At 38.1% G+C, this 19535-nt stretch overlaps 1 protein-coding gene across 1 annotated transcript in view; it reads left to right on the top strand.

The window, feature by feature from the left end:
• Window positions 1–18237, top strand: part of LOC104544952 (chromosome unknown open reading frame, human C11orf74) — a 31870-nt gene extending 13633 nt beyond the window's left edge. The window contains exons 2-6 of the mRNA XM_010189963.1: window positions 1019–1176; window positions 2621–2692; window positions 3650–3704; window positions 11048–11178; window positions 18085–18237. Coding sequence (XP_010188265.1) covers window positions 1019–1176; window positions 2621–2692; window positions 3650–3704; window positions 11048–11178; window positions 18085–18237 — 569 coding nt within the window. The remainder of the gene's footprint in view (window positions 1–1018; window positions 1177–2620; window positions 2693–3649; window positions 3705–11047; window positions 11179–18084) is intronic.
• Window positions 18238–19535: the final 1298 nt, after the last annotated feature.

Below are 19535 nucleotides of genomic sequence, written 5' to 3'. Positions count from 1 at the left end.
CAGACTCACAGCCAGTATCAGCTCTGCCAAGGGTCACTTCTATACTAGACAATGTGGGCCTTTGCTCTAATAGTTGTGAGATTCACACACAGGGGACATGATCTGGGCTGTGTAGTCAGTGTAAATAGGGTGATGCCAAGATATTGAGGCAGTCAATATAAGAACTACACCATTTTTGGATGAGATTGTTGCAATACTGTGTTCAAAATCAGAGTCCTTTCTTGTGCTTGATAAGAAGCTACAGCATTGGTTAGTTATGTGAAAAATAAATGTACTTGAACAGCTTAAGATAAGCACAGTTGCTGAACTTTTAAAACCAGACCTGTAAGTGTTAAACACTGCTGCTTTCGGTGTTTAACAGCTATACTATGCTCTTGACTTAGCTTATTACCTATTTGATTTCCTCTCTGTATCAGCAGTCTGACTGGGTGGGCAAATTTTTGTGTAAATATTTGTTATTTGGATCAGGCTAACAAACAGCAGTATGCCAATGATATTTAAATCAGTATGTTGGTGTTGGCAAATGAAGCGGGGTTTTTGGTTTTAATTCTAAAAATGTACATCTAAAATAGCTCTACTGAGTGCGTGCACTTGCTGTAGGGTTTATAGCAGCGTTTCAAAGAAGAGACTCTCTTCATATGCGCTGGTGTTTGCAGTGCCAGATGAAGGCATGTACACAAGTGTTATGTGCCATTTTGTGCAGCATTCAGAGAGCATTTAAACAAACAATGTGTATCCTTACTTACTGTCTTGCTTTTTTTTGTGTATTTTCAGCTGTTGGGTTATTTTACTAAGTTTTCTGTATATTGGATAAGCTTTTGAGACAAAGAATTCTTAAGTATTAAGGAATAGGTGATACTCTGTGCACTTGAAGTTTAAACTGCATATTTGGTTTTATGATAAAGACTGCCAAATGCAGGTATACAATGATGCATGTGGAAGCTCTGAGCATGAGAGGAAAAGTGAATGTGTAGGATAGTACATTATGTTATCTGATCTGCTGTGATTCTCCTTGCAGAGGAAGAGGGGAAAACAGTTCAAGGAAGGAAAGTGGACTCCCTAAGAAAAACATTTTCTGCTTCTGAATTATCAGAGAGAAGTAAACAAGATGGCTTACCTGGAAGAAGCAAAGAAATGTGGGTGTCTCATCCACAACAGATGCCAAATGAGAATAAGGTAATGAGTTAACATTTGTCCATGTGGACAAGCTCCACATTCAAACAGATGAAAATACGGGAAGATATACTGTCCAAATGTTAGAGGCTAGTGGTATTTATCCCATCCAAGGCAAATATTTAAAATACTACCTAAGAGTAATGCTTACAAAGGTACCTGCAGGGATCATGTTTGGCAGTGGCATTTGCTCTACTGAAAAACTGCCGTAATCTGACCAGTAAGTAAGGCTCCCCACAAGGACCTTTGTAGTGCTTTGACTGAAGACTGCAGTTAACAGCAGAGGTTGGCAAAAATGAAAAAGTCTTGAGAGTATGGATGCCAGCATGCACAGATTTATTTTGTTTCTTGGCGATTTTAGCAAGTACTGAATTCTGTGTTACCGAAGCTAGATTGCTTCAGCTATTCTAAAGCAAACAGTAGGCAGGCCAGAGGCATTTTTAATCTTCTGAAACATATGAGATTAGGGATTTAATGTGTAGGAATAGGAAAACAACAGACATCATCTGGAGAGAGCGCGATGGAAATACGAGTCCACTTGTTAAGAACTTCTGCCCTCCTGCTTGAATAACAAATAACTAAGCTGTGATCTAGCCTGTACTCAAAAATTCCCTTCATTAAACTTTTTATTAAAAAAGAAGTAGCAAGTCATTTTGTGCAGTACACAGCACAACACACTTAAGTGCCTTCAAATGATGGCCCTACCAGGTCTAGGAAAAGGAGCACAAGCTGTCATTTTCCTCTCTACTAGCACATGCCTTTGAGGTGGAATCAAGCAAGGCTTTTAAAACAATCACATTCAGTCAGTTGCTTGTATAGTAAGAATGACAGTAATCTTTTTGCCATTTTCTCATGAAGAATATGGTTGCCTCATTGTGATAGACTGCCTTTAGGTGTCTTACTTTAGCCACTTTGAATTGGCTTTCTGCCCCATAAAGCAATGTGTAACTTCCATTATCCTTTATTTAATGGAACATATTAATACTTGTTTTTGTTGCTACAGAAAGAAAATGTTTCAGGCATGGCTGCACATTTTTTCTCACATTAGCAGCTTAAGAAACAAATACAGTAATAGGAGAATGCATCAGAAAACTTGCTAACGTTGTAGCAGGAGGAGGCTGTAATGCAGTAAGTTAGCCACTGTAACCTTTAAACCTGCCCCAAGGAAAGGAAAGAGAAAAAAACTGAACACAATGCTTCTGTTCTAAATGCTGCTTTTTAGGCACGTCGTGATTACTTACACTCTTGTTCCACTTGCTTCAGCCTGGTCCTGTGTAGGACTTCAGAGAATTACCTGTATACATTCTATTTTCAGAAGCATTGCATTCAGTTTTAAAAACAATTCAAATGCACAGTAAAGGATCTGTATATGTAGATCAGTAGGAGCTTTGTCTGTGATTTTGGTTCTGTTTCATGCATGTAAGTATTTCTGCCTATCTATCTACAGACATTGATGAATGAGAGCTGGAAAGCTGGTGACTCTAATGGAAGTGGTCTCAGTCTGTCTGAAAGAGTGAAGGTGAGGTTTTCTTTGATTTTCTTCAAAATAAGAATTATAAGTAGAAGGTGACTGATTTTTGCTTTACTCATTTACAATGTACTTGCAATTTGTTGATGTATTTCTTTCCCATCTGTGGGAAAGAAGGATGAGAGCATTGCAATCCGAAATTTTTTTCAAATGTTAATGAGTATGTACTTTTAAAGTGTAAAGGTTATGTAAGTGCTGATGAGAATGTTGTCAAATCAGGTTGGAAAAATTGTCTAAGAGCATGGAATTACTGTATGGAAACACAGAAGCCTACTCAGTGCATACAGTAAATCCTCCATGGTAACACTATTTGCACATAGGCTGGGAAAGGCCTTTCACTCTTACCCTATGCATCTATTCAGAGTGCTACCTGAAATAACAAATGTCTTTTCTTGTGGTATGTTTTAGATAGTTTAGACCATTTTGAAGGGACATCAGCCTGATAAAACAGTAGTGCAGTGTCCCAGATGAAGTATTAAAAATTTAATAATTCTGAGCTTTATTATTTCCCATTCAGCTCACCATTAGTACCAAAACAGCGTCAAGCTGTGCTTTGCCTACAGCTTGTATTGTCTCTGTGCCATATGCAGTCAGCTTGCAAAACTGAAAAGTAATTTATCGTGTATCTTCTTCCTACGAAAGTATTTTACTTCTCCATCTTCTCACTAAGTTCCTGAAAAAGTTGCTGTACATCTTGAGCTTCTTTCCTATCACTGTAGTTGATACGCAGCAATTTTGGCAGCAATTCTTTGCCTATATTTAAAAGTATTTCCTTTGGGTTATGCATTTCAAAGAAAATTCATATACTTTCTTGGAAAAATGCAGGAGAGAATGGAGAAGATAAAGGAGACAGTGTAATGCTATTTTTTTAATTTGCTCTGAATTGTACTATAAGAAATGGAATTAATACATTTTAATCTATTTTCCAATTTGGGTTTTTTACGGCAGGTGGACAAGTACTTAGATTTGGAAGATACAGACACAGGTGATAAGACATGTAGTGGTACGTTCTCCCCCACCCCTTCATGTTCACTGTCGTTGTCTGGTTTTGGATGCAAATGTATGGATGTTGTTTAAAGCACCATTTCTCCTCTGAAAAATACCTTTCTCCTCAGTTCTTCTATTGCTGGAAGATTCCCCAAATTGCCCAGTTTCCCCAAATTAAAATACTCATTTCCTCACTCTTAAGAGGAAATGAGACAATAAATTATAAGGAATATTTATTATACTGAGTCCTGATGAACAGTTAGTTTTTTTCAAGATTTTTCCAAAGTACAGGACACTTCCTGATAGCAACATTTCTACATTTTCCTGCACTTCTATTTTGTACTGAAATTATTTTGATTACAAAAGTTTCTCCACAAAGTAACATGGCTGTGAAGAAGCCATGAAGTGTTCCATGAAGTGAAAAAATTTAATGGAAATGTTGTCTCTACCTATTAAAATTATTTCAACCTGGACTTAAAATAGATTAGACTAGTTTTGAATTCACAGTGAACTTTAAGAATTCCAATTACGTGCATTTTGAGTTGTGTTGAACTGTTCCGTACATCTGTAATAATTTTAGCTCACCCAACTCCAAAGGGTAAATAGAAACCTAGTGTCCATAGTTATTTGTCTGTCATAGGCGTTTGTGTGGTCTTTATTACCTCCAGAATTGATGACCTTTTAGTGATTAAATGTATTTTCCTCATCTATACCTGTGACTGCACAAAGAACCCCAGCCACACAAATTAAGGGATTTGCCTAAAGTCACTGAAAGAAGCTGTTACAGAGCAGGACTTTGGTCCTCAGTTCCTTGGTTTTGCCATTTGATTAGTCTGTCTAATCTGTTAAAGATTTGATTAGTCTTTCCTTTCTGTATGTGCAGAGTTCCTATGTAGTCAGAGGGCTGAAAGACTTCCAGCTGATGAATATTTGGAGCTTGCTGGTAACTCATAAGAAAATAATAAACCAACATAAATCAGGTTTACAGAAAATATTCTTTCTTCAGCCTGGGCATTTCATCAAAGAGGGAGTAAGATAACAGTCCTGTATCAGGTACAGACATCAAAGATTTCTCTTGAGCACAGTGTTCATACGTGCCCGTTTTTCCCTTGATAGGACGCTGTTCTGTGTTTATGTCTTAAATTTTGGTAATACTTTTTAAAAAAAAGGTGCCTCACTGGTGGAAGCCTAAACCCACATTTTGCTTGTGTCATAATGAAATGAGAATTGTCTGTTTCTAGTGCATTGGAGTATTGTTAGGTGTGTCTGATTCAAAACAGGCCACAAATTGTATGATGAGAAATAAGCTCAAAACTAATATGCCAAGCAGGGCAGTGAGGAAAGAAGAGTTCTGCCAGAGCTTGGGGATAACTTGCCAGTTTCTGGACTGTGCCAGACCTGGCCTCTCCCCAGGCTTTTCAGTCATTTTCTGTGTATTTGTGTGCGTGGAAGAGTAAATGTTAATCACATATGTTTAGAAACCCGTAGTAAAACAGACTGCATTTGAATGAGAATTACAAAAATGATCATCTGCTTATACTATCTGAATAGCACTTCATGCAAGTCACATTGGGAAAACCTTTCAGTTAGTGCTTTTATTGATCATTATAAAAACAATAAACATAATGTTATACCACCACTACTATAGATTATCAGTGTGCTAACTACTCACTTTTTATGTGACATTTGAGTCTTCAGTCTTTGAGCTTTCAGTCTCCGCTCTCCTCAGCTCTTCCCATGAGACAGCACTTCCTGCACAAACTCCCTCCTCAGACTGCCTCAGTGCAGAAAGAGGTCGTATCAACCCCTGAGCAATCAGCAGTGCTCACTAACAACATTAAGCATTTAGATTGTACTTTATAACATTGCAACACTGCATAGCCAGAAGCTAATTATTCCTTCTAAACTCTGTAAGGAAAGTGAACAGCATCCTATTTTTTATCTGAGAAACCCACAGCCTGGGTCTTGCCTGGGGCTTCTTCAGTGGAGATAGTTATTCAGTCAAGATGAAAAATTTCCCCTTGATTTCTAGGTGAAGAAAGTAAGACATATACTTTGATGGTTGTCTTACATGTCAAAATCCACTTGATAGTCTTCATAATAAGAGAGGTATAATCTTACTCCTGTAGAAACCATAGCAACAAAATGCAAATTAAAATATAAAATGATCTTGCTTCTGTTTGTTATAATAACATAAAATACTATCCCTACTGACCACCTTAATAAAGTATAAATTCTGAAGAATTCCAGTTAGTTTCTAAGTGAGGCAAAGTGTGACACAAATTTGAAAGACATTCTGTTGCTGGCCTTCGAAAATGCTGCTGCCTGTATGTCAGAAAAAATGATAGATTTAAAACTTCACATTGGCAAATCAAGCTAGGACAACCAGTGAAAAATGTCATACCTTGCTAGTATAATTACCACAAGCTTTTATCTTTACCTGTTTTTGGCAACAGTTCATTATCTTCATACTTCGTTTAGCTTTAGAGGACAGATCAACTGTATATTAATACAGTAAGTATTTACACGTAAGGGGAAGTGGCTCAAACTTGACAGTGTGAAAAGCATGACAGAAAGTGTTAAAACATCCCATCTAAACCAATGCTTTTTAGGAGACGTCCTGGAAGAATCATTCTAGTGGGTTTTCTTACCCCCCGCCCTTTTTTTTTTTAAACTTACTTTCCTAAGTCTAATGTCTTTTAAGGTGTGAGTGAACACAACTGCTTCTTACAGAAAAAAAGCAGTCCATGGTATGGACCAGTATGCAGATTCATTGTAGGTGTTTTCATTGGGCTGCACTGGGCTGAAAGCCTGAAATCAGGGTAATGCTTTGCATTGTGGGACTTTGGCACAGTAAACCATGATTGGCAAAGTAAAATTGCTGCCCTAAACCATAGCTTTAATGCATCGTTTAGAGACTGTGTGTGTATGGTGGACTGTTTAATTGCTTCCTCTCACTGAATTTAATCTGTAGCTCCAAGTAGTTCAAGACAGCAATACAGATGATCAGACTTTCCCCAGAGATATATGGAGAATGCCTAGCACCTATGTTTTGGCAACAGAAATCCTTTCCGGGACTGGTGACAAATCACTTGCTACAGGGCTTGAAGGATGGTTAGGTAATAATAGGTAATATTTGTATAAAGTACAAAATATGTAAAAAGCATGCCTAGAGACCTCGAGTGTGCTATTTTTGAAATACAAGAGAAAATTGAAATAGGACTAATTAAATGTATGGGTGAGGCTGCATAGACAAGCAACCCCACAGAGGTTGAGGAGAACCCTGATAACTCTGTTACTTTGAAGCTGAGGCCAAGCATAACTACTTGATTATTTAAGTAATTATTTAGGCAAATTATATCAATATCTGTTATTTTCCATAATATATGTCTTTCAATCTATATTTTGAACCTATATTTATGTCAAGAAAAATCAGGTTGAGGAAGAGGATTCAGAGTTAAGTTATGTGGATTTCTTCAAGTATGGGGATCCCCCCAGCTGGTGAATAGCTTTCTTTTTTTTCCTCCAGTCTGTGCAATCCATTTAACACTGCCTTGAGATGATTTCACACTAGGTAGCTCTTGGGGCTAACAGGCTGAAGCCTGACAGTCAGAGGAGACATCAAGATTTAGCTTTTAAACTTTTTTCATTATCACTATGTCCCTCCTCAGCTCCCCATCAACAGCATTTTTGTGAAATGTAGTGTCCGAAAGTGGTAAAACCTGTGTTAGTGTATCTATAGCTGGGCATCATTTGGCTTATCTAAAGATTTAGACAAAACTTAGAACTTTTTTGCTCTTGACAGTTCAAATCACGTTTGTGCCAATAGATTCTTTCTTTCTGTACTTATAATTAATGTCAATAGTACATAATGAGGAAAAAAACACAACTCAATAGTGTTCACAGATTTAATAATCACTTTCTGTGGATCTCGTGTGTGTGTGTGTGTGTGTGTCTGTGTCTGAGTGTCTGTGTGTGTCTGTGTGTGTGTGTGTGTGTGTCTGTGTGTCTGTGTGTGTGTGTTTGGACTAAAGAGAAGAGTATTGGTCAGTTTCCAGCAACAACCTCATTAAAGTATGCTAGACTTGAATACAGTTGTTGGACTTCACTGCCATATCATCCAGGAAGTTGATTCTTCATGATATGAGGAGAGAGGCATTTCAGAATCTCTTCTCAAATTTTTGTTATCAGTGCCTGCTCAGTTATCTCTATATATGGTCCCATTGGCAGTATCGAAGGTTTTTCTGTTGCTAATTAATCACCTCCACAGAGAACATAATTAGCAACTTAATTAAGATCATCATACACTAGTGCTGTAGCATCAGCCTAAACCAGCTGTGAGATACTAGCTAGAATTTAGAATAACCTACAGTTCCCCTGGGAGCCCCCACTGAGAAGGAGGACTGTCAAAACTCCCTAATTTTTCTCTCTGAAGGAGTTTCTTGATTAAACATTATCAGGGAAAGCAGCATTTACCGATTAGACTTTCATATGCTGTCACACAGCCAGGACAGAGAGACAAAGCTCATTTCTGGCATGTCTACTGGCAAACAAAAGTTGATTACCACATTCTTATGGGGTGATTGAAGAGAATTTGAAACATTGTTTGCATTACTAATGAGCCTTACAGTAGTGGAATTGACATTCTGAGTATGACAAGCACTTCTTGCTAACAGCAAAAATAAATTTCCTTCCCTTGTCCTAATTTTTAGGAGTCGTCTTTCTGAGCCATTGCCAGACTGTTGCATAACAGAGCTTCCCCCTCATCTTCTCTCCACAGATCGGTCTTTTAGGAGTGGAGTGAGCGGCAGGAAGCTCTTAGCACAGAAATACTCCGTGTTTATATCAGGAGGTGATACAAATCTCCTGATGTCCAGGCTTTCTTTCCTTCAGTAAGGGTATATATTTAGGGTGCAAATTTGAAACAATAGCAGAAGATGCCATTGTCTTTAAATGAGCATTCACATCTTCCTTCTGTCCTACAAACAGTTCTGATCCAAGTTATGAAAAATCAAAAAAAGCAATCACAGACCATACGAAGACCTAGCATATGAACTGTGGACTGCACTGTTCTTTCAGAAAGCTTTATTTTCTAACTTATGCAAAATGAGATCAGATGCTATGCTAAAACAAGTACTGAAAACACATAAATGACTAGAGTTACATATAAGCAACCAAGAGAATAGGGATGAAAACTGCAAACCACTTATATGTGAATCATGAACCAAAAGACAAAAACCCAGGAATGAGATATGCAAGGGAATGAATTCAGCCCTTTTTTGAAGAGCATTCTACTTTACAAGCCCAAAGCCCTATGGCTTTGAAATAGTACACAATTCCCAGAAGAAAACGAAATTAAGAATTAGATCATGGATTTTTTTCTGACCTAGATAGGAAATAATTATTTTCAAATGCAGATTTACAGGAGAATTACAGTTCTGTAACCCCACTACTGTGCTGAAAGTGTGCAGGTACGGATAATTGCCAGTTCTTCCTTTTCAGCCTGGATCTATGTACCCTCTTGGTGGTTCCATTAACAAACATTTAAGCAATGCTTTGAAAAATTATTCTGGGATTTCAAGTGGAAATCAAGCTACTAAAATATATAAAGCTGTAAAGAAATTTGTGTATTAGCCAGACAAAAATAATAGGTAGATTTACATAATCTTTTTACTGAATTGCAAGCCATATGGTCCCTTTAAGTTCCTTCATAAAAACATTACTGAGACAAGATGGACACATCTGTGCTGTAGCAGAGCTGAAATTGATTTGTGTTAAAAGATATTTCTAAACCTAAGGCATATCCTTCTGAGCTTTCACAGAAAGCAAACCCACAGTTCTGAGTGTGAATGTTTTGCTTAATTATGTAAAGGAAAAGTGATTCAGAAAGTCTGTGCATTTGTGAACTGTGGACCAAATCCTGCATGTTTAGAAAGGTTACAAGTTCCTGTGTCCCGGTATCATAGAATCATAGAATGGACTGTGTTGGAAGGGGCCTTAAAGATCATCTAATCCAAACCCCCTTCTACCAGACCAGGTTGCCCAAAGCCCTGTCCAACCTGGCCTTGAACACTTCCAGGGAGGGGGCATCCACAGCTTCCCTGGGCAACCTGTGCCAGTGTCTCACCACCGTACAGAAGAATTTCTTCCTAATATCTAATCTAAATCTATCCCCTTCCAGTTTAAAGCCATTGCCCCATGCCCTATCACTATATGCCCTGGTAAAAAGTCCCTCCCCAACTTTCTTGTAGGCCCACTTCAGGTACTGGAAGGCTGCTATAAGGTCTCCTCTGGACTCACTCCAACAGCTCCATGTCCTTCTTATGTTGAGGACTCCAGAACTCAGTACTGAGTACTCCAGTACTCACAAGAGGGAAGTCCTCTGATGTACCGCTTTTTGGAAAGCTCAGGGAGGAACAAACGTCCATGAAATATCCTTGGACAAGAGTCATCTGGCACTGTAGTGAGGAATATTAGTATTTCTACCAGGTATTTTTGCGTAAAGTTTTGGGAGAGTAATGTTAAGATGCTTTGCAAAGATTCTTTATGCCCAATGTACAGGTGGTGAAACTCTAGCAAAAGAGAATTGAATGAGGCTGCCCAGCTTATCAGTGGCAAGATCAGGATTCAGTCTGGTGTTTTGTAACTCCTACTGCGGACATCTCTGCTCAGGATGTTCCTTCTTTGTTATCACAGAATCACAGAATATTAGGAGTTGGAAGGGACCTCAAAAGATCACCCAGTCCAACTCCCCTGACAGAGCAGGATCACCCAGACCAGGTCACAGAGAAACACATCCAGGTGGGTTTTGAATGTCTGCAGAGAAGGAGACTCCACAGCATCCCTGGGAAGCCTGGTCCAGTGCTCTGTCACCCTTACAGTAAAGAAGGCCCTTTACAAATTTATAAACATTAATGAGGTCACCCCTCAGTCTCCTCTTCTCCAAGCTAAAGAGACCCAGCTCCCTCAGCCACTCCTCATAAGGGAGATGCTCCACTCCCTGTATCATCTTTGTGGCTCTGCGCTGGACTCTTATGAAAGAGATGAATCTAATCCCAGGTGTTCTTTAAGTTTAGGAGCATCTGCATTCAGATTTTTAATTCTGTCTCCTCAAGAAAATCTGTCTGTCTATTTTCAAACATGTTTGATTTTTTCATATATTTTATTATCTGAATTTTAGCTCAGGACTGCATGTATCTGTTTTAAAGATAGCTGCCTATAATATATGTTATGCAACAGTAAGTATAGTACACTTTGGCTAACAAGCTTCTGTCTGTGTCTGAGCATTACAGGATTTTACACAGTTTTTGCTAATTTATACATTGAATGGAAAGATAAAGTTGACTATTTTTTATTCAGCAGGGTCATTAGTTCTCCCAGGAGAGGTGGAACAGACAGTGACTTGCAGTACACCCTTTTTTGAAAAGCCTATTCAACAGAAGTTCAGAACCTTGTCAGTGCCACAGCCATCAGACAGCAAAGCCCAAGAGGTATGAGGTCAGAATTATTTATTTGAGCATTGAGGGTCTGGGGTGGATTTTTTCACCTATTGGCTTCTATTGTTATTTCCACAAGAACAGAAAGATATAAATGGAATGTGTGGAACTGCTATGAGTTAACAAATAGCGTTACTAATTTTTAAATTATTAATTAATTCTTAAATACATTAAGAATTAAGATAAACACTCTAATAGGAAGGTGCTATTTTATCTCATACACTGCTATTCTATAACCCTACACTTTCAAAACGTGTACTTTAATACTTCAAACTGTATGTGGGCTTTTTAATATTTAATTGGTATAACTTACAGAATATTCAAGTAAACTCTTGCACTTCCTAACCTTTTAACAAATCATTACTGACGTGGAGTGATGGGCCATTTAATTTTCCAGTGATCTCATGACCATGCAACATCCTGCAGTTCTCATTGGGCTGAATATAGGAACTATCATCTGCAAAGAGGAGATAGTGAATGATCCCTTTAACATGACATTTAAAAGAAAAAATGGTTTTAGAATATATTGTGGTCAGAGTTGGGGTTTGTCCTCTTGGAGATGAATTCTAGTAAGATGCTGCTGAGGATCTGCATTGTCTAGGTCTGATGTGGAGAGGTTTGCATTATGGAGTCTGAGTCTTTTAATCAGACACAATCAGTACAAGGTTTAATTTAGAATTGCCATTTTCCCTCAGATTTTCAGTTCTTTGCAAACTGGAACAGAAGGTGTGGATTGCTCACAGGCTTATTTTAAGTCATTAAGCTTCCTATCCAAATAATCAGTGTGAGCATTAACTTTTGGGGATGTTTCTATTCCATTGAGTGCTTCATCACCACAATAGAAGCTGAAGTTTTAGGGCCAGTTTTGATAGTTTCATATGCTTATTGACATCCCTTGAGGCTTAAATCAAGTTTATAAATGATGTGAGACCAGCGAAGGATTGATGTTATAGCAGTGCATCTGGTACCTTCTTTCCTGAGCTCAATTGTGTTTAGTTTTTTGCAATAAACTCTTTACTATAAGGAGCAAGTCTGCTCTGGGAATATGTGAATGTTCTAAAATGACCTTTCAAGCTTTAATACCCACCATTCTGTGAGTAAAAATACTCACTCTTTTCCCTAAGGATTGACATAATTCAAGGCTTTTTGCCTTGAGAAATATCCATTGGCACACACATAACAAAAAACAACCTAGAATGAGGTTTTATAGTTTTCTCATTTGATAACTTATGTATAAAACCAAAGAAGAAGGGGAGTTGTAAGGGGAGCTGTAGCAGCCTGCAGTATTCATGAAGGATTGCATATGACTCTTTAAACTATAATTCATAAAAGATAGATGAAGATCCCACTACATGCAAAATTCATTTCCATTTGAGGAAAAGTTGGGCTATGAAAGAGAAACTGAGTATTATGACATTGGTTAAGGGTTGCTGCATTTTTCAAGAAGAAAGATATATGATTTTCACAACCACTTGGTTGGTGCTAGGCTACTCAAGATGAAGGCAGTCTTTCGCTTGAGTTATGCACATATTTGTGCCTGCATTTAGATAATATAATTGTGGCCTGATAGCTGTCAAGACTGAACAGGTCCACTTTAAAATGCCTCAGTGCTTCAAATTCTCATTGCCTTGAAAATTAAGTCTGGCATTGCTTATGGCAGGTCTTGTTTAAAAAGAGAAAGATTTTCTCTGAAATAGAATAATAGAATCATTTAGGTTGGAAAAGACCCTTAAGATCATCAAGTTCAACTGCAAACCTAACCCTGCCAAGTCCACCACTAAAATATGTCCCTAAGCACCATGTCTACATGGCTTTTAAACACCTCCAGAGGTGGTGACTCAACCACTTCCCTGGGCAGCCTGTTCCAATGCTTGACAACCCTTTTGGTGAAGATATTTTTCCTAATATCTAGTCTAAACATCCCCTGGTACAACTTGAGGCCATTTGTTCTTGTCCTGTCACTTGTTACCTGGGTAAAAAGACCAACACCCACCTTGCTACAACCTCCTTTTAGGTCTCCCCCGAGCCTTCTTTTCTCTAGACTAAGCAATCTCAGTTCCCTCCGCCACTACTCGCAGAACCTGTTCTCTAGACCCTTCACCACTTCATTGCACTTCTTTGGACACACTCCAGCATCTCACTGTCTTCTGTGTAGTGAGGGCCCCAAAACTGACCACAGTATTAGAGGTATGGCCTCAGCAGTGCTGAGTACAGGGGAGCAATCACTTCCCTAGACCTGCTGGCCACACTGTGATACAAGCCAGGATGCTACTGGCCTTCTTGGTGACTTGGGCCAGATTAAATTCTAGTTGGGCTTTGGCCCTTGTAATTTTCTCCCTGCATAACCACCTGACACCTTTGTTGTCCTTCTGAGTTGCCTGCCCTTTAAGTGCAGGTCATAAACTTCAAGGTCATAAACTTTTTTCCTGAGTTCCAGCCAATGCTCTCTGTTCAGCCAGGCTGGTCTTCTTCACCAGCTCATCTTTCAGCACAATTGGGACGGCCTTGCTCCGGCACCTTGAAAATTTCCTTTTAAAGAACGTCCAGCCTTCCTGGACTCCTTTGCCCTTCAGGACTGCCTCCCAAGGGACTCTGTCAATCAGGCTGAAGTCTGCCCTCCTGGAGACATCTCTGCTTTGAAATGATACTGTTCTGTGTCCATCAAAACACAGAATGGAGAATCATTCCCTCTGAAAAATAAACTAGCTTAATAGTGCAATGTAGGGTGTCAAATTTCTCTCCTGTGGACATATTTTTGGAGGACTTTAGGGGAAGGTGTATAGCTATGAATTTAGTTTAAAGAAAGCAGCTTTACTAAGACCCAATGTATAACTTGGCTAATTGTTGAACAACTTGTCTCCCTGAAAATGTTTTTCTGTCAAAAGCTGTTGGGAAGAGGCTTAGTGAATGACACAGCAAATTATTTGTGTTGTTCACCAATCTTACTTCATCTTTCTGCCCCAGTTTTAATACAATAAACCAAAAATGCATTCCTGGATTTCAGTATCGGCAGGGCTGCATACATGACTTCACACAGGCCACTGCAAATTGAAACAGCATTCACTCCATGGTTGAAGTACGTTGTCCTGGAACATTTACCTTCCCTACCAAGATATTTATTCTCTGATATTTCTACTTAATACTTTCTTTCATACAAGACATCATAGTTTTTTTAAATTAACAGTATGTCTTACTTCCTAAAGTCTTTATTCTTATTTCCCCCCCTGCACACCTATGCATGCAGTTGAATGCGTATTTTCCATCCACTCACTATAAACATGCATTCAAAGTGGGGTTCATGTCACTTAACCTCAGCTTTAAATTTAGTCTAATTTAGTCCTTCTGTCATCAAGAGGGGGAGATAAGCACCCCCAGAAAGTTATTAATCCCACTTGCTGTAGGTATTTGTCGTAAGATGTAATATATCTCTGTCCACAGGCAGACTCTCAGGCTGGGCATTTTTTGGCTTTTTTAAAATGTATTTCTTGGCACCTTAATCTAGAAGCCTAATTTTTATATGGCTGGCATTAGGAAGGATGAATTCTACCCTTCTTTCTCCATTGTTTGTCTTTAGTTTGAGCATTCACAAAATTATTTGCCTTGCCTATAATTTTCTTTTTATTTGTGGAATGGCAGCATCTATAACCTAAAAGACAGCTTCTGTTGAGTTCTTTTGGTGTAAGGTTTTACTGATAGACATTGGCTGAGGTTTATTTCTGCTAAGTTCTATGCATAAATGCAACAAGATCAGCGAAGAACTCAAAGACAGGGTTGACCAAGTGAAAGAAGATGGAAGAGTTACATCTTCTCAGAGGCCAGTAAAGACACAGAGATTGAGTGACTTGTCCAGAATGATGAAGCAGAAGTGGAAAACTGGTCAAGATTTATTGACTCCCAATCCAGTTCCCCAAGCTCAAGGGAGACTTATTTTTTTTCTCCCAAGTACCTGAGTATATATTAAGCTTATATGAGGTAATAGCATACATATCTTCCCCTTACTTTTTTATTTATTGCTATTGAACTAATAAGTTTTCCCTTGACTGGACAGTGAAATCACTGGTGACTGTATGTGCATCCATTACATAATTTGAGCAAGTGAATCGTACTGTACAATAATTTCACAGAAATAAAGAAGGAGACAAGCTGTTCAGTTAACTAACTCCACACAGATTAATAAAAAGAGCTGAGTTGCCAATTATTAATGGAGTTTTGAAATTCTCAAATTTAAGGTGTTTTATTTACAGCATTACTTTGTAAAACAGCCTCTAGCAAAATACTTCAGTTTTTAATATGAACATTACATTCTTTTCCCTTTTAATGTGGGCATGCAGGAACTGTAAATGAAAATGATTTTCTTCTTCAGAAAGTAAATCACAGGAGCAATCTTAAGCAAACTGGCAGTTTTCTAATCGAGCAAAATTCTATTCCCAAAGAGGTCTCAAAAAGATTTCAATTAGATGTTAAATTAGATACCTGAAATTCATATATTTCTCTCAGCTCCTTAGGCAAAAATAGCAAGATAAGAACTTGATCGGCTCAGAGGATTCGGTGTTCTATGGCAAAATGTCTTCCTTTCGAAATAGATCAAAATTGCATTTGCAGTACATAAATTTTAGATTGCTTGTCTGTGTGGAAGGTTGAAGTGCATGGCTCCTTGGGAGAAGAAGCAGAAAAGGAATCCCCAGTGCTTTGACTGCTTGTTTGAGAGCTGAAACACCGATAAATATGCAATGTGAATAAACTTTTCAAAGCATCGAATGGGTAACAGAAAAATTGTTAACAGTGAAGTTGAGTATGTTCTACTTTGGCATCTAATTTCAGTTAGCATTTTGGGGTTGAGTTTTTTAAAGAAAAGGTTTTCCAGTATTTCTCTGTACATGCATAAAATGTACCTGGAATGATATGAAGGTCAACGCAAGGGCATAGTGAATGTGTGTATACTTTCCATAACTATGTTGGCAGAGGAAAAACAGATTTGTTTTTGTAGAATCTCTATGAAGGCTTACTGTAATTTAAAGTCTTCCTAGCTTAGTTACAGATGTGATAACAAATATTGTGACAACCAACCTAACTGAAAAATATTTGCAGCTTGCATCATATTTTAGAAGTGTTTTGCATTTCTGCAAAGGAAAGACAAGTAGTCATGAACCCCAGTTGCTGGTTCCAGTTGTTACCCAGTTGCTGGTATCCTTACTGGCATGGAATTTTAGAGACTTTGCCTGTGGAAAAAAAGAAACTGGGCATGAATATGATGAGGAGGTCAAGGAGTTAACCTTAGCCTTAATGGGAAAGAGAGCTTGTGTGCAGGGTTTGTATCATGTAAACATTTCTTGAGTATGCTATTTATAAAAGGTAATGATGGTTAACCTGGCATAGTCTATGGACATAAGCAAGATAATCTTTCTATGCAGAATGAATTCTGTTTCTAGACCAACTCTATCTACAAAGTTTGTTTTTCTCATTTATAAATGCCCATGGTCTACAGGTCTGCATCCAAGATGATTTATATGCTCCAGAATTTATTGAAGCCAATGTAAGCCAAGTCAGTAGAACATTAAGCAATACAGATGATTAATAAAAATATGCAAACCCACAAAAAACATAACCTGATCAATTGGGAAGTATTATAGTTTATTAATAAAGGATGTAGATACTTGCAAGATGCTCACTGCCATGTCTGTGTGGTTCCCAGCCACTGGAGAGGAATCCAGCTACCACTTCTCTGTCTTCTTAGATGTCATTAACTGTATCAATACAGCGTCTTACAAAATGTTATCAGAATTTGCGTGGGATCCCTTGTAAACAGAGAAGAGACCATAAGTGTTATGTTTTTTCTCCCTTTCATCAAAAAAAGTGTATTCTTAGCTTCAGATTTGTTAGTGGTCGTTGGTTCATTGAGGATTTATCAGAAGTTTGAAAAAATAAGCATGTTTAAATGTTTTGCTGATTTGATACTGAAGTAGTTAAAACTTTGAGACACACAGCCCTTGAGGAATTGTGCTATTATTTGTCATGATTAATATTTCTAGACATTTTATATTAACTGCTCAAAGAATAGAGAGCATTCCTATACAGTTTGGGCAGTGAGGATGTGTCTCCTGTGTGGCTCTGGAATTTGTTTTATGTAGCTGCTTTTTGTAAACCTTTTGTATCATGGCCCCCTGCAGTTCCTTATCAGTGTGCAGCAAGCTATAGTTCTTTATTTTCACTGTTTGATTTTATAGGCAGAGCGTTTACTCAAAGATATTTTGATGAAAAGTAATACAAAAATGCTCTATACTATGTCAACAAGGCAAATACGAGTAAATGCAGTAAGATTCTATGTTCGTCATGCGAGAAATCCAAACCAGCCAGTCGCATATCTTTGGGATGGTGAAAAGAAATTATTAGAGTCTGAAAACTGATTATGTGTCATTTTGCTCATTCCAAGCATTTCCTTTGCTGAAACTGTGTTCTGGGAAGCATGTTACATTAGTATCAGATGCATGTACACTGAAGCTTTATGTGATACTAGCCCAGATATTAAGGATATAGAATCAGTCTATGAAATTTAACGTAGCTGTACATAGCTTGTCCATCTCCCCACAGCCCTGCTGCTGCAAGTGGCAAGAATGTAAAAGATGTGTAGAAGGGAGGTTTTTACATTCCTTGCCTTGAGCAAAAGTAGCTAATGATATTCATTCAGATACAGTACAGTGCAAATAGGGCACATTAAATGGCTTAAATTAGGTCAAATTGAATAATTGAATTTATTCTTTTACTTAAAAAGAGCTTAATCAGCTGAGAGTGCTAGAGTCAGAAAAATAGTTTAATTAAATATTAATTAGAAGTTTATATTTTGAGCTTCCTTATCATCACTTGGAGCAATATTATTTATGTATCTGTTTTTCCTCATTGCAGCTACTAGGGGATGATGTTCAACCATTCTCACTTGAAGAAGAATTTGATTATGACAATGTGGCACTGACCCCTAAGTTCTCTGAAGCTGAGCTGAAGGCCATTATAGAACTGTCTGCAGAGAAGAAAACGGGGACAGATGTCAAGTCAGCATGAGCTGAAGACTGAGTCAAAGGCATTCTGTGCAGTGCTGTTGAAATAACATTTTTAGGGGGTGCATCTAGCTCTACTTTATACCCTTATTTCATGTTTTTTTTATCTATGTGGCTAATAAATTATATCCTCAAGATTTTTTGGTTTATTCCACCAAGGTGCCTTGGAACCTGAGGTTGTCTTTCCCTGTACCTCCTCATAGCCCTAGTGAAAACAGAGTAGGAAGATGGTATTTGCCCAGAGTTGCTTGTGTAGTAGCCCTTCTACCAGAGAGGAAGTATTTGCATCCTTTCTATATGTCTGTACACTGATTTTTCTAGGCATTCATGTTGGCTAAGGAGAGCTGTATTTGTCCCTAAAGCCAATGGGATTTTTGTATATATCAGTGATCTTTAGTATTTTTCAGCCTCAGTGCTCAGCTGCTTTGTTGTTTTCTGGTTGGTAAAAGGCAGTTGGAAGGATGTCTCAAATGACAACCATAAATTCCCTTTTGTAGAAAAATCCTTGAGCGGGGTGCATCCAGTATTGCCTCAGGCTAGGTATGTTGGAGTAGTTGCTCCATAGGACCAAAACAAGCTGGTGGAATTCAGAATAGCACTATGGCTACTCTGGCTTGTATTCGCTACTCAGTTCCTGACTAGCACAAAGCTAGTCCTAAAACTGCCTTTTACTTAGTTCTTTAAGTAATGCAAGTAAGAGCTTTTTGCAGCTGACAAATGAGTCTATAAACTCCTTCCCTATCATTATAAGGCTTAAATATACAGTTATATGAGTGAATACATCTGAGAATGTTCGGGTTTTTCCTCTGGTTTTTGGGTTACTTTGGTTCTGCAGAGAAATAAATATTCCTGTTTCTAATAAACTTTTTGAGTTGATCGAAGTTGACTTGGTGCAGCTTCTAACAATTGAAACATGAACTGATACAAAAAGCCTTCTGCACAGAGGAAAAAATAGTGATCTCATTCGTAAAAGGAATTGACATTGAAAGGCTGTCAGATTTTACATTTTTTTTTCAGGATATGGATCCAAATACAAGCATATGACCTTCAGCATCACTGAAATACAGCAAACACTGGAGTTGAGTAAAGGTCAGGTAGTAAAGGTGGAGAGGAGCGTGTGTCTCTGACACAAGGTAGTACGTGCTCTTGCTATGAGGTATTTAGAGTTAATTTGTTTTCAGCTTACTGTAGAAGCTTTGCTATTGAGTCTTGGTTTAACATCACAACACTGAATTGTATCACTGCTCTTTTTCTGGTATAACTGCATTAGCTAAAGTTTATTGACCAACATTTTGCCCTTGG

This window comes from Mesitornis unicolor, unplaced genomic scaffold (genome assembly GCF_000695765.1).
Source record: "Mesitornis unicolor isolate BGI_N332 unplaced genomic scaffold, ASM69576v1 scaffold5018, whole genome shotgun sequence".
Classification (NCBI taxonomy): Eukaryota; Metazoa; Chordata; class Aves; order Mesitornithiformes; family Mesitornithidae; genus Mesitornis; species Mesitornis unicolor.
This window is presented reverse-complemented; position numbering and strand designations above follow the sequence as displayed.